Genomic DNA, 26,887 nt, shown 5'->3' on the forward strand with positions numbered 1-26,887 from the left:
GGATAATTGATCAAAAATTGCTATTAAAGGAATAGAAAATTTTCAAAAAATAAAATTTGCTAAAAATGTACTGTAGGCCATGTAAAATGTAGATGCTATGGGTGAATTTGCAAGTTTTGAGAATAATAATCAAAATTAAACATTATTATACTGCATTGAAACGGTACATAGGTGCGCGTAAATCGGGGACTTTTACTTTGAAACTAAGACGCGAACAAAAGGAGGAGTTTAAACCCGGAAGTAAACAGTACAGTTAGAAGCTGATCGATTTGAAAGTCTTGCTGACTCAGAGATGTTGGAAAATGTTTAACCTCGTTTCTGCTCCTCCGTTGCGCAACAGTCACACAGACACTTCAGCGAAGCCGCCGTTTAGACAGACTTACAGCGGCGTGGAGCAGCAGACACCTCTCTCATCTCAGATATAAAGACTGAGGACAGCTGCAGCGAGATGAACAGCGAGATCTTCAGTCTGAGCGAGAGGCTGGTGTCCTCCTCTTATGTGCGGCAGGGCCTGCAGGCTCGGCGCGGGCACGAGCAGCTCATCAGACTGCTTCTGCAGCAGGTAACTGCATTCATGACACGAGCTCGTCTGAGTGAAGCCTGCCTCAATGCCGTGAAGCTCATTTTATAAACTTTAAGATTTTGTCATCTAGTGACCAATGTTCAGAAAAGGTGTCAATCCTCGTGAAAAACTTGAACTTTAAAGTGCTGTCAAACGATTAATCGTATACAAAATAAAAGTTTTTGTTTGCATAATATTTGTATATGTATTATGTATATATAAATACACACACATACAGTATATATTTTGAAAATATTTACATGTATATATTTTTATTCATGTAATGTATATTATATTATATTATATATATATATATATATATATATATATATATATATGTATGTATATGTATGTATATATGTATATGTATATATATGTATGTATATATGTATATGTATGTATATGTATATATATATGTATGTATGTATATATGTATATATATATATATATATATATATATATATATATATATATATATATGTATATATATATATGTGTGTGTATATATATATATATATATATATATGTATATATATATATATATATATATATATATATATATATGTATGTATGTATGTATATGTGTATATGTATATATATATATATATATATATATATATATATATATATATATATATATATATATATAATAAATATACACAGTACACACACACACACACACACATACATATATATATATATATATAAAGCGTAAAAACCTTTATTTTGGATGCGATTAATCGTTTGACAGCACTGCTGATAAATAAACACATCTTTCTGAAATATACACTTGCATGTGTGTGTATTTATATATACATAATAAATATACACAGCACGCATACATATAATATGTAAGCAAAAACTTTTATTTTGGATGCGATTAATCGTTTGACAGCACTACTTTAAAATGAAAATAATGGGTCCTACTTTATATTAGGTGGCCTTAACTACTATGTGCGGTGGCCGAGACTCAACATGCTGCAAATGGAAAAACATGCAAATTAAGAAAACATCTTCATCAATTTGACAACACGTGCTGCACTACTCCCAGTTTAAACAAATAACGAAGCGCGCTGCAAATAGACTCAGAGCACCTCAGAAATGTTTACAAAGTGACGAACATGTCTGGGGCATATTTAGTGTTTGCTCTGAAAGGTGAGATTTTGTTTGTTTTAACATCCTGCTCATACGATTCCTTATAGCTTTTTTTTTTTTTTTGTGGATATTATTAGCCTAAATAAGCTGACGAAGTACTACACAGTTACTGTAACTGTGAAAGGTTATGTAAGCTGGCTAACTTACTTTTACAACTTCCCTTACAATAATTAAACACAGCCTATGGTTTTACTATTAAAATTAATTTACAAGTACAAACTGAGTGTAATGTTTTCAGACACTTAATTGCATGTTGATTGTAATTAAAGGAAAATGTATTATAGCCAAAATTTATATTAAATGCGTTTATCTGAACTTTAGAGTGCTTTGTGACCCACTTAAGTAGGAATAAAGTGTGTAATTTCATAATTACTTTTAATAATTGTCTTTGAAATACGGTTAGAGTGCTGAATGTACTGACAAGCATTTATGATAAACTAAAATATACTTTAATGTCAGTTCTATTGAAACTTGTATGTCATGTATTTAAATATATTTTAAAATTAAACATTGGTAATGATGAATTTTAAATGAAAATTACTAATAATTTACATGTGCTTTAGTATGTTAGTCAACACATTAAAGTGAACTTCTTTAAAAACGACACAAGATTAATAAAACGTAAAACTTTTAATTTGAAGTACAAAGTAATTATTTTTAACTGCACTTAAAACATTCACGAAAGTATCTCTCTTTAAGTCACTTAAGTGACCTTTTATTTCATTAATATTATATTATCTGCAAGTACAGTTTTTTTTTTTTAGAAATATATGGTAACACTTTATTTTAAGGTGTCCCTGTTACACATGTACTTACTATTATAATAAAATAAAGTATGCATAATTACATACAAGTAACGGTAATCCTAACCCTAACCATATAGTAAGTACATGTAATTAATTAATATCACTCAGTACTTAAATGTATAAAAAGGACACCTTAAAATAAAGTGTAACCAAATATACTTTTAATATTTGTAGTACAATACAGTTACACAATCAGTACAACTTCTTTTTTTTACAAGAAAAGGTTATAAGTCTTTTAAAATATCTCATAATCTGATCTTTGTATGACAAGAAAATTAGTAAAATATATGAAATGTCTCCCTAAAAAAATAATAATTCCTGATGTTTTAGAAAAATTCTGTTTACCTTTAAAAGTTTTTCAAAATCACATGAAACCAACGTGAGCTGCAGGTGTGTTTTAAACTACAATTTGAAAAAGAAATCACATAAACGAGTACTTGAGACCGTCAGGTTTCTGTTTTCTCGCAGGGCAAATGTCCAGAGGAGGGGTGGAGTGAGAGCACCATCGAGCTCTTTCTGAATGAGCTGGCAGTCATGGACAGTAACAACTTCTTGGGGAACTGTGGTGTGGGCGAGCGAGAGGGCCGAGTCGCCTCCGCTCTGGTGGCCAGGAGACATTACAGGTGCGTTTTCTACATCTCAACATTCAAGAAACTAGTATTTGGGGGAAAACATTAACAGAATGTTCTGCTGTAACCTGCCTTGTAATAAAAGGCTGTGGTGTTGTTCCTCTCAGACTGATCCACGGCATCGGCCGGTCGGGGGACATCGCTGCTGTTCAGCCCAAAGCTGCCGGTTCAAGCCTCCTGAATAAAATCACTAATTCAGTCGTGCTGGACGTGCTCAAATTTACAGGTACTGTCTGTTATGTTTTATGATACGCTTGACAATGGAAAATATCACTAAGCAGAATAAACAGCGATTCTTGTCTTTTAATACAATTTATTTGTGCCCGTGTTGTTTTAGTATCATTTTTGGTAACACTTTATTTTAGGGTCTCTTAACTAATTGCTTATTAGCATGCATATTAATAGAATATTAGCTATTTATTAGTAGGAATTAAGCACATATTAATGCCTTATTCTACGTCCCTAAATACCTAAACTTAACAACTACCGCACTAACTATTAATAAGCAGCAATTAGGAATTTATTGAGGGAAAAGTCTTAATAGTTAATAAGTGTTCCCTAATTTTTTATATTATTGTAGTTTTTATTAATAATTAGATTTTATTTTTCTATTTTCACTTTAATGTTAGTTAAAGTTTTAGTAAATTTATGGTGTGCTTTTGTATTTGTATTTTTTTTTTTTAAGTGTTTATTAATTTTAGTGCTGTCAATCGATTAAAAAAAAACAATTAAAACTAATTAATTTTTCTGAAATCACTCTCGAATTAATCCTGATTAATCCCACCTAACAATGAAGTGTTTAAATATACTTTTATATTGCAATAATTTCACACTCAATCTTCACATTAATGCAGAAACAGCATAAATATTTGTTTAATGGCATCTTTTTCATGACTGAAGGCGAGTATCGCTGATTCCAATACTTCTGATGTCTGCTGATGTAAATAAACACAATTCTTGTCAAGAAAAAAGAGACTGAAGCAGCAGTTGTGAGTGAGGTGGCCAATCCTAGCTTTGCCCCCGTGTTAAATATTTTTAACACCGTTACAATGGAAAAATTAATCGCCTGTTAACGCTAATTTTGACAGCACTAAAAATTGGTCAAGGCTGTAAGGGATACATATGGCGGTACTTAGCATGTGCACGTCAATACAGCGTAATTATTGTCACACTGTATAACAATAATTACTATTTTTTTCACTACTGTATGGGTAGGTTTAGGGTTGGGGTAGGTGTAGACGTTAATAAAACACAATCTAATAGGTAGAAAATTAATTTCACTGTTCGTTTCCGGTCTGAGCTTTATCCATTCTAGCTACAACCCTAAAAAATGTAGTTTATTTAACTATATAATATAATTTACTTGCATATAATTTTAGTTATTTTTATTAATATGTAAGTATCTTTAATAATGTTTTTGTATTTAAATTTTTTTGTTGACATTTATTGTATTTGTGGTTTTAGTTTAAGTTCCAGTTAGCGATAATAGCCCAGATCTGTGTCTGTTTTCACAGGTGTTAGGAGCGTGTCCTCGTGTTTCGTGGTCCCTATGGCCACAGGAATGAGTCTGACGTTGTGTTTCCTCACACTGAGACACAGGAGGCCAGGAGCGCGTTATATCCTCTGGCCTCGCATCGACCAGAAGTCCTGTTTCAAATCCATGCTGACGGCTGGTAAGATCCACCGAGGGACCGTTTCAGTGGAGCCCACCGCAGAGTCCATTTCAGCCACTGCTATTTTAGGATTAATTACATACTATTATAGTATATATTGAATTAGCTTTTGTTTTCATTTTAATTTTTAGTTTTAATCAATTTATGTGATTTAACTGACTAACAAAAAAAAAGAAATATGACAATAAAACCGAAATCTTCAGCGTATACCTAATTAAACTCCTCTAAGCGCAACACTCACAAACCTAATCTCAACAAAGTACAAACTAATCTAATCAAGAAACAAAACGATTGACTAAATATTCGAATTGTCACAAAATAAAAAATTATTTATAATTTTTATTAAAAGATATAATTATTTATTTATAATATTTTGAATTCAGTTTTATTTTTATATTTTCAGTTTTCATTTTAATTTTTAGTTTTAGTCAATTTGTGATTTAAAAAAAAAAAAAATGTTTATGTGATTAATGTGAACTTTTATTAGTTTTTATTTTTTTATCTTTAATATATATTTATTTCAGTTTTAGTAATTTTACGTCTTCACATCTTGCCAAGGAAACTAATTTTAGTTTTTGTCTAATTTTCTTTCAAGTTTTTAAGTTTAGGGGCCAGATTTACTAAACAAGGGAAAATTCTGCGTGTGATTTACTGACAATGCGCACATTGAAGAACACAGACACAATATCTCATTTCCATAGAGCAATCTACCAAGAGCAGCGCAGATTACCACCTGACATGCTTTTCTTGGGTGTTAAATAATGGCGCAAATACCAGTAATTTAACGTTAGTAAATCGTGTTGTGTGATTGATTTTAATATTCTTCTACCATAAATTTTGCATCTGAAAGGGAAACTCCTACAAATGCATATTCAATAAGGTCAGGTGCAAAAATATCTGTGTCCACGCCTTTTCAGTGCCAATTCATCACTGCACGTCTTCAGTAAATCCTGACAGTACTGTTTTCACGCCAAAAGACGGTTTGCACTGGCGCAAGCTGTTAGTAAATCTGGCAGTAAGTTTTCTAAAATGTTGGTCTTTCTGCCTCAAAATTTCACATTTAATTCAATGTGTTACTTGATGTTTCTAGTAATTAATTGTGAAATTTACTAGCGATTTCTCAGTGGAAATTGTTTCTGCACCGTTTTTTTTTTTTTTTTTATTAGTGTAGAAAAGAAGTTTAATAGAGAATCTTACATGTTTTTCATCTTTGAAAGGCTTTGAGCCTGTGGTGATAGAGAATGTGCTGGAAGGAGATGAGCTGAGAACAAACCTGGAGGAAGTGCAGAGGAAGATCGAGGAGCTGGGAGCTCAAAACATCCTGTGTGTCCACTCCACCACTTCCTGCTTTGCTCCACGTGTCCCTGACAGGCAGGTCAAAACCACTCAGAAAAATACATAGTTTCTTTACTATATCATATTTGGCCAGGATACGTTTCTATAAGCATGTATATGTAAAGTATTACAGAATAGCCCCCCAAATAATAATAATATAATAATAATAATTCTGTCATTATTTACTCGCATATTTTATATTTTTTCTCTTATGCGTGTATATTCAAACCAAAATGTATTCAGACACTTTCAACATTTCTCACATTATCAGTTTATTCGCTGTAGTTTAGAAAATGGTAATAAAATGTGATGAGTTAAACTGTTTCAGAACAAATTCATCTTGATAATGTCAGATAACTTTGATAGAAAGGTATGCAATGAATTCGGTTGAATAGCTGTCAGCTGTTAAATTTAAGTACACAATTAAATAATATCAATTTAGGTCAACCAATTACCAAGCAATGCTTGATTTTGTTCAGCCTGTGGTGTAAAAAGGTTGTTTTAAAGCAATTAAAGGGAGAAAAAAAAACACTTCACCATTTATTTTATTTTGCTATCCTCACTTACATAAATGAACTATACTGTCCTGCACCCACTAGTAAAAAAAATATCAAATATCAGTTTTTGGTTTGACTGTATGTATTTATTTCATGAATGCATGAATGAATGAATGAATGAATGAAACCCTGATGGAGGCCTTAGACAAAAATGCCTGAATTTTGTAAATATATTTATTTATTTATTTAGTAATTTCATTTATTTAAAATCTATTTATTTTGTTGTCTGTTTACAGGCTCGAGGAACTTGCTGTTCTGTGCGCAAGCATGATATTCCCCATATAGTCAATAATGCTTATGGAATGCAGTCATCCAAATGTATGCACCTTATTCAGCAGGTAACATTTAATCTTTTTTGTGTAAATTTACTACAAAATTGACTTTATTCAGTGAAACCGAATTGGCTTATGAAGTGTTTTATAGGGGGCTCGCGTTGGGAGAATCGATGCCTTTGTCCAAAGTCTTGATAAAAACTTCATGGTCCCTGTTGGTGGTGCCATCATCGCAGGGTTTGATGAAAACTTCATTAAGGAGATCAGTAAGATGTATCCAGGTATGCTTATTCTCTTTAAAATGCAAACATGTTATAGATGAGTGATCTATACAAAACTTATTTCTGAAATCTATATGCATTTAGTTACAGATACAATTGAAAAATACTGCAGTTCCCTTAACTATCAACTGCAACGTTTGTATAAAGTAATTAAATAATACTTAATTTACAATAAATGTGGATAAAAACTACACTTAACAGTAGCCAACATTTACCCAACAACATCTTTGCTGAGGAAAAAATTACATTACTTGCTAAAGTCACAAAAATGCATCAGCCATATGACTACTTATCACTTTTGGAGTAAATGCATTTATTTACAAAGTTAGTATTTGACAAGATGTATTATTTTATTTTAGTTATACTTGTCTAGTGATGGGAAAAAGCTTACATGCTTACATTTAGCAAAAATGCAATGCTGGGCATTATGAGTGAAAGTTTTTCCTATTGTTCTCACACAAAGCCTATTCAATAAAAAAACTCTTTTCAGCTGTTTTCTGTGCTGTTTCATCGTTATTGTGTCATTGATGTAACAATATAATGTTAAATTAAGTGGTATTATCACACTTTATTTGTAGTGTTACATTATATTTAAAATATGCTTTGATATGAACTTTTCTTAAATCCTTTTCTTGCATCTTTACTGGTTGACAGTAGTTATTTGTGCTGAATGGTGTGGCAAATTCACAACATTCACTTAGCGTATAAAACAATAGTTGTGAAAATTTGCAAGCCTAGATGCCCTGTATTGCAATTTTGCCATTTTACCCTAAATTTACCCTGGTTTCCCAAAGACATGTTAAAGGGTGAAGAAATGCATGAATGCTTTGATCTCTGAAGGTAAAACATGCTGAATATGTTCTGAATGTGCATTTCTCAGTCCGTACAGTAATATTCCATCATGTATTTCCTCTTGCATAAGCTGTCTCTAGAGATCTAGGAAGAGTTTTGGAGTGTTTTTGCCGCTCTCTGCTGGCTCCTGCATACTGTATCCCTCCCACCTTTTTCTGCACTGCAGAGGAAACCCCAAACACTCCTACCAATATTGATTCTCTGAGTGCGCTAGAGACAGTTAGACAGGGGGACGCACTTACAATTTGGTCCATTGTTACTTCAGCTCTGCTGCAGTTTTTCAGAATGCCTGATGATAGTTTACTAAAATACATTCTGATTCTCATTTGCAACTCTTTTACTTGTAAACAGAAAGGGAAATTGTTTATGAAATGATTTTTACTGCAGAGGTTATCAAATCCAAGTACTGTACATGCATCACGATCAGGGGTGCAACAGTATTAAAATTCAGGCTGACAGCAATACGCAGATTATTATTTTCATGTAATGGCAGATAACGTTTTATACAGTTAGTATTTTAAATTAAATATTAAAAACTAAAATCACTTACTTTAAATGTTGTGAATTTATGCATCAAAACATCATGTTGTATTTTGTTATTTGTGCTTTTAAAGATTAAGCATTAGATGCGTATCTAAATGCAAATATGAGCATGCATAAACATGCGACATCGGTCATTACCGCTACAATCTTTAAAAAACTGATTATATTGTACAGGATGAAAAAAAATGATATTCGTTTTGAGGTTTTGTTATTAAATTAAAATGAAGCAGTCAATACTGCTAAATTCTTCTAAAATCAGCTAACTGTAATGGTACTGATATATCATGCACCGCTGTTGTGTTTGTATTCGACTCCCTTTATGAACTGCGATAAAGTCTTACTATGATAAGCATTTCTTAATGCATTACAGGATTGAGATGATGTGCTCTTGTGCAGGTCGAGCTTCTGCGTCTCCGTCTCTAGACGTCCTCATTACGCTGCTCACGCTGGGAGCCAACGGCTACAAGAAACTCTTGGCTGAGAGAAAGGTGAAAACTCAATTTTTCTGATTATAGCTGTGTGGTATCAATGTTGATTTAGTATTATTTATAGACTTTGTTTTATTAATATTTTGCTTTTGTCATTTTTATTAGTTTGTCTAAAAAGTGCTTCTTTTTTTTTCTGTTTTAGTTTGTTCATCTGGTATTTCTGATGTAATTATGGCAAAGCTGCCTTTATATTACATTTACATTTACATTTATGCATTTAGCAGACGCTTTTATCCAAAGCGACTTACATTGCATTCAAGTTACAGTTTTTACATTTTATCAGCTCTTGCTTTCCCTGGGAATCAAACCCATGATCTTGGCGTTGCTAGCGCCATGCTCTACTATTTGAGCTACAGGAAAGCATTATATTAACAAAAATATTTTTATTAACAGAAATGGGACTGTTGAAATATTAAATAAAAATAACAGTTATTTGAGGGAGGAAAAATGAAGGAAATATGATTTCAATGTACATTTTTGTTTTGTGTGTGTTTTAGCATTTCAGTTTAGTCAGATTTAGTATAATTCAAGTAATTGAAAGTCATTCTGGTTGAGAAGCGCTGGTATAGAGGCAGGTGTGAACGTTTCCCAATGAGACTCCAGTACATCCATTAGCCTTCATGTGATAAGAAACTTACAGAGCTTATTGATTCACTACTAATGCATCCGGATTATTAATAATTTACGTTCTTTGTAGACTAGATAAGATGTTCTCTGTGGGCAGAGTCAGTTTCTAACATGTTTTAGCCAGAGGAGAATGAATTTCTGGACTGTAACCTTGTGAAAAAGAAGTGCACTTGAGCATACTTTTACAAAGAGTACTAGAGAAATAATGTATTTTAAAAGAATATACTTAAGTGTGAATTGAATGTAATGTTTTGAGACACTTAATTGCATGTTAATTGCAATTAAATGGAAATGCATTATAGTTTACATTTATATTAAATGCAATTAACTGCTTTTTTGACCCGCTTAAGTCGGTCATGTAAATACGTGATCATGTAATTATGTGATTATTTCTGTTGTCTTTAAAATATGGTTAAAGTACTGCTGAATGTACTTAAAAGCATTTATGGTAAACTAAAATATATGTTAATGTAACTTTTTATTGAGACTTGTATTTAAATATATTTGCATTTACATGTTTGTAATGCAGTTGCAATTTAATACATTTAAAGTATATTAACTGTAATGTCGATTAAAACACTACAGTTAAAATTATAATCAAGTATTACTTAGTATTACAATACTTAGTATTTTAGTCAACATTTATTAGTATTTAAAATGTATTTAAAGTAAAACTTTTAAGTGTACTTAAGTGTGGACTTAAGTGATGAAAGTGTCTCTCTTTAACTACATTTCAGTGGCCTTTTATTTCATTATAATATTATAATAGCATTGTAATAGTATAATATTACACCTGCACGTTTTATTAAAAAAAAAAAAAAAGACTTGATTGTATGTACACTAAAAATGCACATTCATTACAATTAAGCACACTTCATTTTCACAAGGGTGATTATACACCAAGTAAACAATATTTATACTTTGTTTTTTACTACTTTTTTATTTTATTTTGCCTCTTCAAAATTCGGTGCCAGAATTCTAGAGTATTGTGGGTGGTTGCTAGGGTGTTGCTATGTGGTTGCTAGGGGTTTTCAACTGGTTGCTAGGATGAATTTCATTTGCATAATGTGAGCTTCTGTATATTATGAACCCTCAAGGACTCTGTGTTTTCATACTGTAGATCTCAGAAGTCTTGCTAACAGCATCATAATAGGGTCCCATAACCTGAGGGCCTCCTACAGTTCAATTGTAATTGATCCCAGTGGTGGACGCAGCTGTGCCAACACAGCTCATTCTGTGATGCAATTATACTAAGCTTCAGATGGGAAAGCAGAATGCAGATTGCATCAGGAGAGATCTGGGCTGGCTGGAGAGGGAAGCAGGTGCTGGGTTTACTGTAGGCCAACAGACACAGAAATGCAACATTAGCAGAAAACAGAATGTGCGACACACAAAAAAAAAGCTGTGTAGAGTGGAGAGCTATTTATAACTGGAGTTTTGTACGACCCGCAGGAGCTGTATGGTCACCTGGCGCAGGAGCTGAGCGCTCTAGCCGAGAGACACGGAGAGAGACTGCTGCATACGCCACACAATCCAATATCACTGGGTGAGGAGTCATGCATCATGTGTAGTGCAATGTCATATGAGCCAGAGTTAAGTAACTGTTCAAAAAACAAGGATTTCATGAGAACATTTTCTCTGTAAATAAACAATGATTCTAAAAATAGCTTTTGCATGTCACCCGTGAGTCAGGGTTTGGCTAGTTAGCATGAGCCTGTTAGTCCCCGCTGGCAGATCCTGTAACTACACCATCTGGCCAAGCAGAGCATCTTTCTCTATTGACGACCGTTCAAACGTGGTCACGTATTTTGATTGAATATTTTCATGTGCGAGCAACATTTAAAATACATCTTTTATATTAAAGTTTTTTGTTTGTTTTTTTGAGCATTTTCAGTGTGAAAAAGTGTCCCACTTGGGACTGAGCCACCAGCCAATCATCCTTACTTAATCATCCTTAATCATGCACTTAATTGTATTTAATGTGCGCTTGTAGTGTACTTTAAAACACAGTGGATATAAAAAGTCTACACACCCCTGTTAAAATGGCAGGTTTCTGTGATGTAAAAAAAAAAATGAGACCAAGATAAATAATTTCAGAACTTTTTCCACCTTTAGTGTAAACTATAACCTGTACAATTCAATTAAAAACCAGCTGAAATCTTTTAGGAAAGGTGGAGTAAAAATAAAAAACTAAAATAATGTGGTTGCATAAGTGTGCACACCCTCTTATAACTAAGGATGTGGCTGTGTTCAGAATTAAGCAATCACATTCAAACTCGTGTTAAATCGAGTCGGTACACACCTGCCATCATTTAAAGTGCCTCTGATTAAACCCAAATAAAGTTTAGCTGTTCTAGTAGGCTTTTCCTGACAGTTTCTGAGTCGCATCTTACAGCAAAAGCCACGGTCCGCAGAGAGCTTCCAAAGCATTAAAAGCTGTCAGTCATAAGAAGTGTACAAAAGGATTTCCAAGGCATTAGATAAACCATGAATCACAGTGAAGACAATCATCATCAAGTGGAGAAGATATGGCGCAACAGTGATATTACCAAGAGCTGGACGTCCCTCCAAAATTGATGAGAAGAAAACTGGTCAGGGAGGCTGCCAAGAGGCCTACAGCAACATTAAAGGAGCTGCAGGAATTTCTGGCTAGTACTGGCTGTGTAGTACATGTGACAACAATCTCCCATATTCTTCATGTGTCTGGACTATGGGGTAGGGTGGCAAGAAAAACATCCAAGCCCGGCTAGATTTTGCAAAAATGCATTATAAATGTATTATGGTCTGATGAAACCAAGGTTGATCTTTTTGGCCATAATTCTAAAAAGCATGTTTGGCACAAAAACACACTAAAGGAACACCGTACCCACAGTGAAGCATGGTGGCGGCAGCATCACGCTTTGGGGCTGTTTTTCTTCAGCTGGAACTGAGGCCTTAGTCAAGGTGGAGGGAATTATGAACCGTTCCAAATACCAGTCAATATTGGCACAAAACCTTCAGGCTTCTGCTAGAAAGCTGAAGATGAAGAGGAACTTCATCTTTCAGCACGACAACAACCAAAGCATACATCCAAATCAACAAAAGAAAGGCTTCACCAGAAGAAGACTGAAGTTTTGGAACGGCCCAGCCAGAGCCCAGACCTGAATCCGATTGAAAATCTGTGGGGTGATCTGAAGAGGGCTGTGCACAGGAGATGCCCTCGCAATCGGACAGATTTGGAGCGTTTTTGCAAAGAAGAGTGGGCAAATGTTGCCAAGTCGAGATGTGCCATGCTGATAGACTCATACCCAAAAAGACTGAAAATCAAAAGGTGCTTCAATCAAAAGGTGCTTCAACAACATATTAGTTTAAGGGTGTGCACACTTATGCAACCACATTATTTTAGTTTTTTATTTTTGCTCCACCTTTCCTAAAATATTTCAGTTTGTTTTTTAATTTAGTTGTACAGGATATAGTTTATATTATAGGTGGAAAAAGTTCTGAAATTATTTATCTTGGTCTCTTTTTTTTTATATCACAGAAACCTGGCATTTTAACAGGGGTGTGTAGACTTTTTATACACACTTTTAATTTGTAAAGTACACTACAAGCGCACATTACATACAATTAAGTGCATGATTAAGGATGATTAAGTAAGGATGATTGGCTGATGGCATATACTACTTTCAGAAAATACATTAATGAAATAAAAGGCCATTTAAGAGACTTAAAGAGAGACACATGACTGTTACTTAACACACTAAAGTGCACTGAAGTACATTTTAAATGATCGTTTTAATCTTTTGTTGTGTTTTAAAAAGTACACTTATTTGATGTGTTGCCTAACAGTCTAAATCACATGTAAAGTACTTGATTATAATTTTAAATGTAGTGTGTTATCATTACATTTAAAGTTAATATATTTTAAATGTACTGAAATGCAACTTCATCATTACAAATGTATAATTACATTTGCAGTACACTTTAATAATCATATTTCCAAAAATTATTAAATTGCTTCTAAAGATGTACTTAAGTCTTAGTTAAGTGACAGTTTAAAGTTCATCTCATTGCATTTATTATAAATTTAAACGCATACATTTTCATTTAATTGCAATTAACATGCAATTAAGTGTCTGAAAACATTACATTCAGTTCACACTTAAGTATTATTTCTGTGATAAATACTATTTTTAAATTTATGCTAAAGTGAACTTTTTCATAAGGGAAGTGTTGTCATGATAATCGAAGATGTTATATTAAATTCATGCAAATGTCTGATGGGTTTTCCTGTGCTCTCCAGCTATGTCTCTGAACCGTCTCCAGACACACAGCACCGCAGCAGTCACGCAGCTGGGCTCAATGCTCTTCACCAGACAGGTGTCTGGAGCCAGGTGAGCTGCTGACCGCTCCGCCACCTGTTTGTTTTTCAGTATTTGTTGACCTCTAATTTAACCTGAAAGCAAAAATGAGAAAAAGATTAGTGGATGGGAACTCAGTCTCGTCAAGTTCACACAGGTGTTCAAGTAGAGAAGAAACATGCTCCACTGTTTGACAACCAGAAAGTATGTATGATCACATACCTAATTGTATGCCTCTTGTAATATAATACATAGCCTCACTAACTAAGTTTTTGTTTAAATTTTGTGATGCAGAAATGTGCTTGTTATCCTTTACGATAAACGACAGCTCACAATTTAGAGTATTTTATACTAGATGACTGATTTAATATGTTAAATCCCAAAGCAATATTTTCTCTTCTCTTACAGGAATAGTTCAGCCAAAAATGAATATTTGCTGTCAATGTAGCCCCAGGTCATCCAAGATGTAGATGAGTTTGTTTTTTCATCAAAAACAAATTTTGAGTCACTGTCTCAGCAATGGATGCTCTGCAGTGAATGGGTGCCGTCAGAATGAGAGTCCAAACAGCTGATAAAAACATCACAATAATAATATCAATAAAAAGCCAGGATGGACTCCAGTCCATCAATTAACATCTTGTGAAGCCAAAAGTAATAACAAATATATCATTAAGACATTTTAACATTAAACTGTCGCTTCTGGCCAAAATACCAGTTCATAATCCATAATAACTCTTCCTTCAGTGAAAAGTTCATCCCCTGTTGTTTCTCACATCAAAATCCACGGATATATTTGTTTAGATCTGTTTTTGCATGTAAATGATATGTGCATATTTCTCTCTTGATTCAGATGAGATTACTTTTCTTCAGTGGAGGAAGCAATATTACAGATAGAGGACTTTTAAGTTAGAAACAACAGTTTGAAGTTTAAACATGATGGAATTGTTTAATACAAACATTTTGTATTGAATATCGGTGTGGATTATTGTGATGTTTTTATCAGCTGTTTGGACTCTCATTCTGACGGCACCCATTCACTGCAGAGCATCCATTGCTGAGACAGTGATGTACTAAAAAAAAAAAAAAAAAACCTATTTGTTTAATATTTTTTGCTGGACACTAGTTGACCTGCTGTAATATTAATGAAACCTTCTTTCTGCTGTCCGCTTTCATTATTTTAATGGGAGTCATTCTTATTCTCAAGGGTTTATCCTGTAGCATTATCCTCTCCACCTGCTTTTAGTCTGTCACAGACTATGCGCTCTATCTGCAGTGAATAAATATGACAGGAGAATTTAAGACCCAATGAAGTGTCTGCAGTGAATTTAGAAAGAGCAAGGACAACTCTGAACTCTGCTGGAAAATAACTGCTGTCTGTATCGGCATAACAGAGAGACTCTGTGTCCTCATCAATCTTTTAGAGGACCAGTTTAATTTATCATCGTTGGCTAGAAATTAATCATTGTAGTGGTAATATTAGGATGGCACAATTAATGGAGAGCATTGTTTTTATTGTCCAAATGGCATACCCTTAGATAAAGTACATCTAAATTCGGTTTGTATTCTGGGTTGGCTGTGCATTCATCAAAAGTCTGCTGTATTATTTTAAAGTAAAAATTTGTACATTATTACAAAGTGCACTTTTTTTTAAAAGGGTGCATAAGTGTGTTAAACAAGTCACTTAAGTGGCCTTTTATTTCATTATTATTATATTTTCTGCAAGTAGTTTTTTAAAAATCCACTTTTAAGATTTAAAGTATGCTATAAGTGCACATTCAGTGCACTTTTTTTTTCAGAAGACTTGTTCATTGGTGTAATATTTCATTGCAGGGTCGTCCCGCTGGGTGTGGAGCAGACCGTGAGCGGACACACGTTTCGTGGCTTCATGTCGCACGCGGATGCCTATCCGTGCCCGTATCTTAACGCGGCCTCTGCTATTGGAATAACCAGAGATGATATAACACTGTGCATCAAGAGACTCGATAAATGCCTCAAGAGCCTTAGCAAAGAAGCTTCTGCCGAGAAGAGTGAGTCAGGATCACCAGCCGAAGAAGTGGACGACCAAACCGTGCCCTGATGCTCTGGTTAAAAGATTTGAAGACATAGGAATCATTTTTTTCATAATTTGATCTTGTGGCAATAACTTTGTGTGTGAATGTTGATATATCAACATATGGCCACAAATGCATTTGTTTGTTTTCTCCATGCTCAGTAAATGCGTTTTGACCTGTGTTTGATAGTATACCCTAACTGACAATAAATACATTATTTTGTCATTAAGTCATCTGGTGCTGTTAATTTTTACACAGTCATTGTAGTTGAATAGACAATGCAGAGGGAATTCTCTGTTCTAAACCATATCATTTTTTTCTGGATCCAAAAAGTGATTCTAATTTGCTCAAATAATTCTTTACCTTTTATTTATTTTATTTATTCATTTATTTTCAGGATGTGTTTTACCTTAAACCACATTTCACAAATATATTTATACAAATATATTATTATTAATTTATTTTGGATAAATATTTAGATTTTTTTGAAAACATTTTTTGCACTTTTTCAAAAATATTTTTCAGGACATATATTTAACTTTAAACAGCCAACTATTTCCTATGTTCCTGTCCTACTTTCAGGTGAGCATATATTCCTTTAATGTTTTTCTTTTTTTCCCAGAATGGACATTTAAGCTGATCACTTTCAGAGGAGCGTGTAAAGTGCTAACTCAGTAACACAGTAGTGCAGCGTTTTTAATAACATCTGTTGTGTGACGTAGCAGAGGAAGGTGCACAGTCTCTGTTTTTGCGTGAGAGGTGTTGAATCAGCTTTGCTCACACCTCACTGTAATGCCGGATCAGCTTCTGCTGTTCTCTGCAAACCTTCTGTCTCAGTCCTCCACCGATCTCTCCTGCGCTCCATATCCATCTGTTCAGCAAGCTTTATCTCTTAGTAATAAACTCTACTCTTACTGTTTATCTCAATTTTGCTGATACAGCTTTTTCCAACCACTTAGGCTACACTTGTTCATTTCCTCTCATCATCAGTCACGGTGTTTATGACTTTGCTCTTAAAGTATCACCATATTATCCTACATGAAATAGGTATACTAACATACAATAAACAAAAATATCAACCAATCTACCCCCCCCCCCCCCCTCCTCCACAAACCATATTGTTATTGACATATTTGCATGCTGAATGTTTTTTTTTTTTATATATATACACATACACTGATTCAGATTAAATGGTATTAAGTTCATCAGGTCAGTTTGGTTCTAGCCCTCTTTGAGTAAACAAATGAAAAACATAGGCATCTAATAAAAAACAACAATAACTGCAATTGGCTTTAAAACTCTAGAACCAATTGCAAATCTGTTTATCTCCAATATGAAAGATAATTATAAAAGACAGCTCCAGATGCTTTACTCTTTAAATTTTACTCCGTCATCAGTATCTGAGGATCGTGTCTCATTGACTAATCACCTACTTTAACTTCAAGTGTTTTGAAAGCAATAATAGAGCAATCTGCTGACAATAGCACTTCCTTTCATGTTTGTGTTTTCTACACAGTTACGGTTAGATAATACATTGTTTTAAATAGATGTTAGCATGCTGACTATCTGACAACAGCGAGATGGTCAAATTGCAAAAGAACCCACAAGAAGAGTTTTGTGGCTTTAACAAAATAAATATTTACCTTGTATTCTAAAGCCCCACATTTTTAGTAATAGAAGCTAATGAATAAAAATCAAATAATTAATAGTTAAAATAACTATTTAATAATAAAATTAAATTAAATAATAATTAAAATAACTAATAGTGATTAATTAAAAATTGTATACTGAAAAAATTATATATATATATATATATATATATATATATATATATATAATATTTTACAGTATATATTATTTATTACATTCTTAATATATATATATATATATATATATATATATTAAGGATGTAAATAAAATTGATTGCTGGAGTATGTTTTTTTTTTTTTTTTTTTACAAGAAATTTCACTCGCTCTACTTCAAAATGCCACATTTAATTCAAAGTGTTACTTTCCACTTCTTTGCAATTATTTGTGAAATTTACTAGTAATTTGTGAAAATGAAAAAGTAGCAGTTTTCTTGATGCCACAGAATTTCTCTGAATGCAAAATGTGTATTTTATAATCAATAAAGCAGATAATGTGTCCGATATTTCTGAAGAGTGAAAAAAAATAGATTTTGGCAATACATTTAACAATACTTTAGCACTGTAGTGGTTACATAATTTAAAAAATATATTTTTAAAGATCTTGCCGTCCCTGTAAATGTAACATTCACTGTTACATTTGTACTTGCAATAAATAGCTAATTTCTGGTTATATGTTCAGACTATAACAAAATAGAAATACAGCAAATTGTTTATGGCTGTAAGGTTATTAGATTTTATTTATTCATTTAATGAACCATAGCCTCAGCATCTTGTTTCAGCAGGAAATACATTAACACAGGAAAGAAAAACGGCGCTGCAAGTGATTTCATGTGGACTTTGATGATGCTCCTCAAAATAACGAGGAAAAGTCTCTCCATTCTCTAAAATGGCAGAGAAATGTTCTTATTTTTTATCAGAAAGATTGCACATATTTCAGGATTCCTGACTGAACATTTGCTAATTTAATGTAGCTATAACAGTAATCATCTCCGAGGCTGTTTAACCAGCATCCACCGTTGTTGGGCGCCCTAATAAATAAATAAGTCCTGAGAGGAGAGACTGCTGATGTCAGGAGCTTCAGTGCTGCATTTACTGCTGCAGGGTGGATGAAGAGCTAGAGCTGCTCCGGATTCACACATGCGAGCCTGACGAACAACATGCAGACCGTCGTGATCATATCGGCGCTGGTTTTATGCCTGGCTCCTTTAGGGAACGCGGCGAAAAAGGTTTTTAAATGCCCTTCCGCGTGTAGCTGCTCCAAGGAGTCAATTATCTGCGTCGGGTCTTCGTATGTCCCGCGATTCATTCCCAACGATGTCAGTTCACTGTAAGTCCACATACGCTTCTGTATTAGATCAGTTGGTAGGCTACACTCGTGTGTAAAGGTGGAAATATAGCATTACAGGACGACTGCTGCTCATAATCAGTCATATTGCTGTTGTATTTCTGTTATAATGTATGTAACAGGGTCTGGTTTTGTGTCAGGCTTGTCATGAATGTCTCATATGACTGGTGTTTTGCAGGAGTATTGTGAATGGGACCTTCTCTGAGGTCAAGGAGGCGATGTTCTCACACATGCCATCCTTACAGTTACTGTAAGTGAAGCCCATCTGACTAAGCAAATGTGTATGACATAATATTGATTCACTTTGGAAACTGATTCTGGTAAACTTTGCATTTTTAGAAGAACATTGCTCTGGGGTTTTTAGTCGTATTTGCTGTAAACTAAAATCTTTTGTGGAAGATCTGTCCCACTTTACATGAAAAACTGTCTAAATGTATCATTTTTATTAAAGCTTGTTTTGTTAAAATGGTATTGCAAAAAGAAAACCACTTACCAAATTATGCAAAGTCTACCAAAAATCTACCAATTCTACCAAAACTGTCCAGTTTTGCACTGTTGGCACTACTAGTGTTGGATAACCTCAAAAACAGATTGCTTTCTGGATTACATTAGCTGTTAAGAGCCATATTGAACAATTTATTAAACACGTTTTGTGTTTAGTTATTTAGCACTGGAATCCAGTGTACTCCTCAACTAAGCACTTGAAGGTGACTGATGATAAATAGAAAGGCCTTTGTTCACTCGCACCTCTAGCTATTTACAAAGTCAGGGCACATTTGCCGTAAAACCAAAATATTTTGCTTTTATATATTAAATTGCTAATTATATTATATTAAAGAGTGTTTTGATGAATTTGCATTTGCATGGTAAAGAAAACGCCTACCAAATTATTCCAGTTCTACCAAAATATATACCAAAAATCTACCAAAAACTGTCACGTTTTGCACAGTAGTGTTGGATAACCTCAAAAACAGACTGCTTTCTGGATTAAATTATCTGTCTAATGTTAAGACTGGAGAATATTTTGGCCTGTACAATAATGCATCCATTTGAGTAGGAATCTTACTTGCTATATTGAACAATTAATTAAACACGTTTGGTCCTCAGTTATTTAGCACTGGAATCCAGTGTACTCCTCAGCTAAACAGTTGAAGGTGACAGATGACAAATAGAAAGGCCTCTTTCACTCGCCCCTCTAGCTATTTAATAAGTCAGGGCACATTTGCTTCCAGATAGTGACAGTTTTTCTCCCGTTCCCTTTTTGACACTGAGAACACAGTGACTCTGATGACTTTTCCATGCTGTCATTGGCATATTGGAGGATGTCAGCGATTTGATACACTGACGTAGAGATACAGAGAAATATGTGCCTGTCCTGGCACTCATCGACAGTGACAGGGCATTTTTTATCTATGTGTATTGCACTGCAATGTAAACACACAGCCTGATTGTTATAATTACAATGATTGTTGGAAATGATTGTGGCTGTAAACTCTGACAGGTTGCTGAACTCTAATGCCCTCACTACAATAAGGGATGATGCATTTTCTGGCCTTCCACACCTGGAGTACCTGTAAGTCTTCTTTACTCTTTTAAAAAGGTATAATTTTGTAGATATAATGTAGTGCTGTTTTTTGAAGAAATGAATTTCTAAGGGTTTTTAAAGGAATAGTTCACCTAAAAATGAAAATTTGCAAAGTTTATTTACCTCCAGACCATCCAGGATGTAGATGAGTTGGTTTCTTCATAGGAACAGGTTTGTAGAAATGTAGCATTGCATCACTGCAATGGATCCTCTGCAGTGAATGGGTGCCGTCAAAATGAGAGTCCAAACAGCTGGTAAAAACATCACAGTAATCCGCAAGTAATCCACACCACTCCAGTCCATCAATTAACATCTTGTGTTTGTGAAAAACAAATCCATCAAGACATTTTTAACTTCATATGTCTTACTTCCAGCTAAAATATGAGTCTTGTATCCATAATATTGCTTTCTCCAGGAAAAAAGTCATCTTGTCTGAATCGGGAGAGAAATATGCACAGATCAAGAACCGTTTACAAGCAAAAACATTATGGTATTTTGTCCAGAAGCAAAGGTTTATAGTTAAAACACCTTAATGATGGATTTTGTTACTTACAACCACGCAGCTTTTCACTTCACAAGATGTTAATTGATGCACTGGCGTGGTGTGGATTATTGTGATGTTTTTATCAGCTGTTTGGACTCTCATTCTGACGGCACCCATTCACTGCAGAGCATCCATTGGTGAATAAGTGATGCAATGCTACATTTCTCCAAATCTATTCATATGAAGAAACAAATCTTGGATGGTACATCTTTAGTAAGCTGTTTATGTGAGAGAAAAATAAAGCTGTGAGTTTTGAAAGTTTACATATTGAAGATATGCACATATTCTTTTAACATATGAATTTATCATTCTAAATGTTTTCAACACATACTTAATCGAAATGTATTTATTTTTCTTATTAAATTGTTTTCATTTGTTGCTTCAGTTAATCATACTGGTTCCTTTTCATGTACACTGACAATCATAATTTATATACTTTCATCTCCTAATTTTCTCTCCATTCTTCAGGTTTATAGAAAACAACAAGGTTGAAACAACATCAAAACACTCTTTCAGAGGACTTAGGGATTTGACTCATCTGTACGTTACTTTTCATCATATTAAATGAACATACATCTGCCAATTATTTGTACTTTTCTCTAAAGTGTTGCTGTATTCCACACAGGTCTTTGGCAAACAACAACATTAAAGCTTTGCCCAGAGATCTATTCATTGATCTGGACTCATTGATAGAGCTGTGAGTCTGAGTTCTGTAAATGCTTACTTAGCAATAACTGTATTATAGTATAGTGCATTGAACATGATATGATAAAATGTATTTTTAAGCCTACAGAGATGTACACTATATAATAAGGTCAATGCTTATTGATGTTTTCTAATATATTTCCTTGCAGAGACCTGAGGGGCAATGTCTTTGAGTGTGACTGCCGAGCGAAGTGGCTGATGATGTGGTTAAAGAGCACGAACGCCACTGTATCAGACGTCCTCTGCACCGGTCCTGAGGAGATGAAGGGCAAACGGCTCAATGACATGGCGAGCTTGCATAACGAATGCATCTCTACAGGTATGTGAATGAGCATGTGAATGCTTGTTAGTATGTTTTTTCAGACTATAAAGCCAATTCAGTGAATTGTGTTTGTTATTTATAGCTATTTACCAGATTTTTCATTCTATAAATCCAGTTCATTGCATTGTTTATTTATTGCTATTTACCAGTACATTGAGATTCCTTGCTAAAAAATAAAGCTTAAAGTCAACATGAAATTAATTCAACATATCCGTTTTCTAAATGCATGTGATCATAATGTGTGCATATGTTTATTTTTTTAATTGACCTTGTAATTTCATAACTGGATGTTCTAGTGAAATGGCTTCTCTCTGGTGACGTATGCTTGATTTCTCCAATCATTCAGTCTGCTTAAATTCACCCCTGCAAGCTCACACTCATCTGCCTCCAATTTTGAGTGCAACATCCACATCTGAAAATCCAATCAACAACCAATGCATCGAACCAAGTCCTGCCCTATATATTTTTTCTGTATGAAACTAAAAGGAAGAAAGGATCTGTTGTTATTCACTCTTAAATATAAATGGCTTTTGCAGCAATGCCATAGAAGAACCATTTTTGAGCTCCTCAAAGAATCTTTCATTAAACAATTCTTAAAAGAAACATTTTTTTGCGTAAAGAACATTTTAAAATTCTAAAGAACCCTTTTCCACTACAAAGCACACTTTGTGGAATGGAAAAGTTCCATGGATGTTAAAAGTTCTTAATGGAACCATTGATGCCAATAGAGGACCTTTATTTTTAAGAGTGTAATATATATATTACACTCTACCATTTAATCGTAACTTTAAAGGCCGGGACACACCAAGCCAACGGGCGGCTGTCGGCGAGCATCTGTCAGTCTAGTATTTGCAGTGTGTTTTGCAGTGTGTGTGCTCTTGTCATGCTCACATCGGCAAGAGTATACCCAATTCGGCATGATGAATATGACACATATGCAGTCGGCTGTAGTCTGTGTGGTGTGTTCAAGCACAGCTTTTTGGTCCAGCCGATTCAAGGCAACAACACTTTTGGTTTTTGTACACACTAGTGCTTAGAAGTCAGCTTGGTGTGTCCCGGCCTTAAGAGACGATGGATTGGGATGTATTTGTCCAAACAGGTGCATATATTTGAACATTTACAGCTTGGGAATATTTCATTGACATGCATCATGTCTTACAAAGAACACTTGCCTTGGGTATCTCTTTAGGGTTTTTCTGTAGCATATCAGTTGTGAGATGCAAAACAGAGTTACTAAGATTTTACTATGTTGTCCAGATTTCATTCCTCTCCACTCTGTGTCTACGGAGTCTTTGTCTGTGGACACATTCTCCCACAAGAACGACGTGTACGTGGCCATCGCTGCTCCCAACATAGAGAGCTGCATGGTGCTCCAGTGGGACCACATCGAGATGAACTTCAGGAGTTATGACAACATCACAGGTACAGTCATGGTCAAGCCATTATATGAAGGATTGCGTATGGCCAAAAAGATCTCATGCGATGTGTTCTCTTTTAGGTCAGTCTATAGTTGGCTGCAAGTCTGTGATCATACAGAACCAGGTGTTTGTCATCGTTGCTCAACTCTTTGGGGGATCCCATATCTACAAGTTTGATGAAGACCAGAGCAAGTTCACAAAGTTCCAGGACATTGAGGTTTCCAAGATTTCCAAGCCGAATGACATTGAGGCCTTTCAGATCGGCAACGACTGGTTCTTCATCATCGCTGACAGCTCAAAGGCTGGACTTTCTACCCTCTACAAATGGAACGACAAGGGCTTCTACTCCTACCAGTCACTTCACGAATGGTTTCGTGATACCGATGCAGAGTTTGTGAATTTGGACGGTAAGGCCCATCTTATCCTAGCGAGCCGTTCCCAAGTACCAGTCATCTACCAGTGGAGCAGGAGCACTCAGAAGTTTGCCTTGCATGGAGAGATCCCAAACATGGAAGATGTAGTCGCTGTCAAGGCCTTCTGGATCAAGGAGGATCTTTATCTGGCCATGACCCGATACATCGGCGACTCCAAAGTCTTGCATTGGACCGCGAAGGAGTTCTCCGAGGTTCAGGCCCTTCCTTCGAGAGGCTCCATGATCCTGCAGCCATTTTCCTTCAAAGAAAGGTACTACCTGGCTCTGGGAAGCGACTACACCTTCTCGCAGGTCTATCTGTGGGATGCAGAGGAAAAGGTTTTTGAGCGTTTCAAGGAAGTCTACATCCAGGCTCCTCGTTCCTTCACTGTGGTCTCCACTGACCGGAGGGACTTCATATTTGCCTCCAGTTTTAAGGGCAGCACACAGATCTTTGAGCATATCATCATTGATCTTAGTCTTTGAGTGCTGTTGTGGACACAGTCGCAGTTAAGGCACGTCAGCAACCCCTCCTTTAGCAGTTGGACATTTTTTTGGGAAGGCAATTAGTAGGTTTTAAGACAAGGGAGGCCTGGGAATCATAATCAGGTTCACAGTAATAAGTATTAGCTACATCATGCATCTGTGTAGTTTTACATAGATTCTGGGAGGGTTTCGACATTTTTTTGTTGTACTGCTGTATATTAGAATTGTTATATATAATATTTCCTCAGCCCTGCTGAATCAGAGGACATTTCTGCCGAACGTACGGTGCATGGACTGCGGAAAAGCGTTGCACTTGTCACCTGTAACTACCTAAAACACTCTACATAATGATATATACTGTAACTCTGAGAGCCTTTCAAAACTCTGTATGCAACAGCTGATACCTGCATGATGTGGCTGCAACAACACTGATAATAAAAAATACAGTTTTCAGAACAGGCATGCAGATCAAATAGTGATACAGGTGACAAATGCAGTCTTATTATCTTTAGAGACATTTTTACCTCATTGTTCAATATTTATTTAAATCATGTCTCTCTTTTGGTCAGTGGACTAAGTTGTAATGTCGAGTAATTAGTCAATTAAAATGAAATGCCTCTATCATCTTTATCAGTTTATATTTCAGTTGTGTGGTCAACAGGCAGAAACGTGTGTGTTTTGTGAATGGAAAAGATCATCTATGCTTCAATACAGGGAAATTGTCAAAAGCACAAACCTTTAAAACCATCATGCGTCTATTAATACAGAAAGTGACTTGATCTTACTCAATACAACTTAAACAAAGTGGTAAACTGATTTTGGATAAATAATTTTTGTTCTGTGCAATGAATGTAAAAAGCTTTTTATTTTTAAAGCTGCAGTCCGTAAGTTTTGCCTCTTTGTCGCCATCTCTGTTTGAAAACCTGGAATTGCAGCCATGTGCGGAATTATCTTCTGTGCCTGGGGTTGTGAGTCGGCACGGCTTCAGCGGATGAATCTAATGTTCTGAAGAGTGAGGTTATGAACCGGTGTGGATATTTACTGTAGCCTACTTCGCAATCACAGATTCTAGCCTGCCTTGGAATATATGACCTAAATAAGAATTTTCACTGTATATTGCCATCTGAACAAGTAAGTAACAAGTCTGCCACGTTTGTTCTGACCAACTGAGGAAAAAAGCATTACCATAAATCTAGCTACCAATGGTGATTTAATCTAAAGATTGGTTAGCTCATATCACATCAAACCATGCAAATTATTATTATTGCTATACTTTATTCTCAAACTATTAATGTTAACATCAGCATTGCTTGACTATGAATATAGTGTGTTTTAGCGTGTAGATTTAAATTTTTGTACAGTCTAATATCTAATTGTCATGCCATTCGAATTCTTATTAAGAAATTATTTTAACCCAAAAGCAAACTATGCTCCCTTCCAACTGGTTTTCTTTAAAATACAAATTGTGTGTAATCCCAGGCTATCTGTAATCAGAAGCACATTGAAAACTGGAATATACTTTAATTACATTCACATATGTTTCATAAACACATAATCCTTTCTGGATTACAATCCGCCATCAAAATGACACATTTAATTATTAGCTGCTGTGAGAAAAGGCTAAACGATCCGCCACCTGCAGGATCCTCACATGCGACAGCCTAGTAGCCGGGACAACTTCTTTATGTTTACAGACGTGACGTAATGACAGTGCCATGCTCGAATTTCCCGCAAAAACCTACCCGTGCCACTCAAATTAGAAAACATTATTATAAGATAACCGCTGTGAATCGGGCTAAAGTAAGGTCATAGTTTTGAACACTGGCTGCTTATGCACTTTCTCAAATATTAATTTCGGATCATTTTTAACCAAAAAACGTTAGGGACTGCAGCTTTAAGTACTAGTGACAAATGTTGAATGTCTGACTCTGATTTTGATAATGAGTGTGTTAAAATAAGAACCTCATTTCCATACTGTTTTGCAAGCTGGGATACAGAGAAAAGAACAACACAACCCCAAATAATGACTGCAGCCTGCAAAAGCATGATATTCAGCTATTAATATTCAATACCTTTAAGTACTTGGTCATATAGGCTAATGTCCTTATTCATACCATTTTTAGCTTAATCTGATATGCAAAATAGAATTTTAATTTTGTAAATCATTGTTTTTATTCTCATTTGTTGGATGTTAGACATGTTTTTGAATACTAATGTAAATAAATGCTTATGAACACTGATTATCATTTGA

At 34.8% G+C, this 26,887-nt stretch overlaps 2 protein-coding genes across 2 annotated transcripts; both read left to right on the forward strand.

Annotated features, from left to right (window-relative positions):
* The first annotated feature begins 220 nt into the window (after positions 1 to 220).
* On the forward strand, positions 221 to 16,386 carry sepsecs (Sep (O-phosphoserine) tRNA:Sec (selenocysteine) tRNA synthase). Its single transcript, XM_058783463.1, is given in 12 exon segments — positions 221 to 562; positions 2,992 to 3,146; positions 3,260 to 3,378; positions 4,667 to 4,825; positions 6,043 to 6,196; positions 6,954 to 6,979; positions 6,982 to 7,055; positions 7,141 to 7,270; positions 9,062 to 9,153; positions 11,233 to 11,326; positions 14,063 to 14,153; positions 15,951 to 16,386. Coding segments are annotated over 12 exon segments (1,455 nt in total). The 5' UTR covers positions 221 to 448; the 3' UTR covers positions 16,198 to 16,386.
* A 2,295-nt stretch (positions 16,387 to 18,681) lies between these two features.
* lgi2a (leucine-rich repeat LGI family, member 2a) lies at positions 18,682 to 25,257 on the forward strand. Its single transcript, XM_058780454.1, has 8 exons — positions 18,682 to 19,146; positions 19,343 to 19,414; positions 20,666 to 20,737; positions 21,762 to 21,833; positions 21,919 to 21,990; positions 22,148 to 22,317; positions 23,578 to 23,742; positions 23,819 to 25,257. Exons 1-8 carry the CDS (start codon positions 18,977 to 18,979, stop codon positions 24,634 to 24,636), a joined length of 1,611 nt encoding a protein of 536 aa, XP_058636437.1. The 5' UTR covers positions 18,682 to 18,976; the 3' UTR covers positions 24,637 to 25,257.
* Positions 25,258 to 26,887: the final 1,630 nt, after the last annotated feature.

Source organism: Onychostoma macrolepis, chromosome 07 (genome assembly GCF_012432095.1).
Source record: "Onychostoma macrolepis isolate SWU-2019 chromosome 07, ASM1243209v1, whole genome shotgun sequence".
NCBI classification, from domain to species: domain Eukaryota; kingdom Metazoa; phylum Chordata; class Actinopteri; order Cypriniformes; family Cyprinidae; genus Onychostoma; species Onychostoma macrolepis.

Coding starts and splice junctions, on each gene's coding strand:
- lgi2a (XM_058780454.1), top strand. CDS start 18,977: ATGCAGACCGTCGTGATCATATCGGCGCTGGTTTTATGCCTGGCTCCT. Junction 21,834..21,918: donor CTTAGGGATTTGACTCATCT/GTACGTTACTTT, acceptor TATTCCACACAG/GTCTTTGGCAAACAACAACA. Junction 21,991..22,147: donor CTGGACTCATTGATAGAGCT/GTGAGTCTGAGT, acceptor ATTTCCTTGCAG/AGACCTGAGGGGCAATGTCT.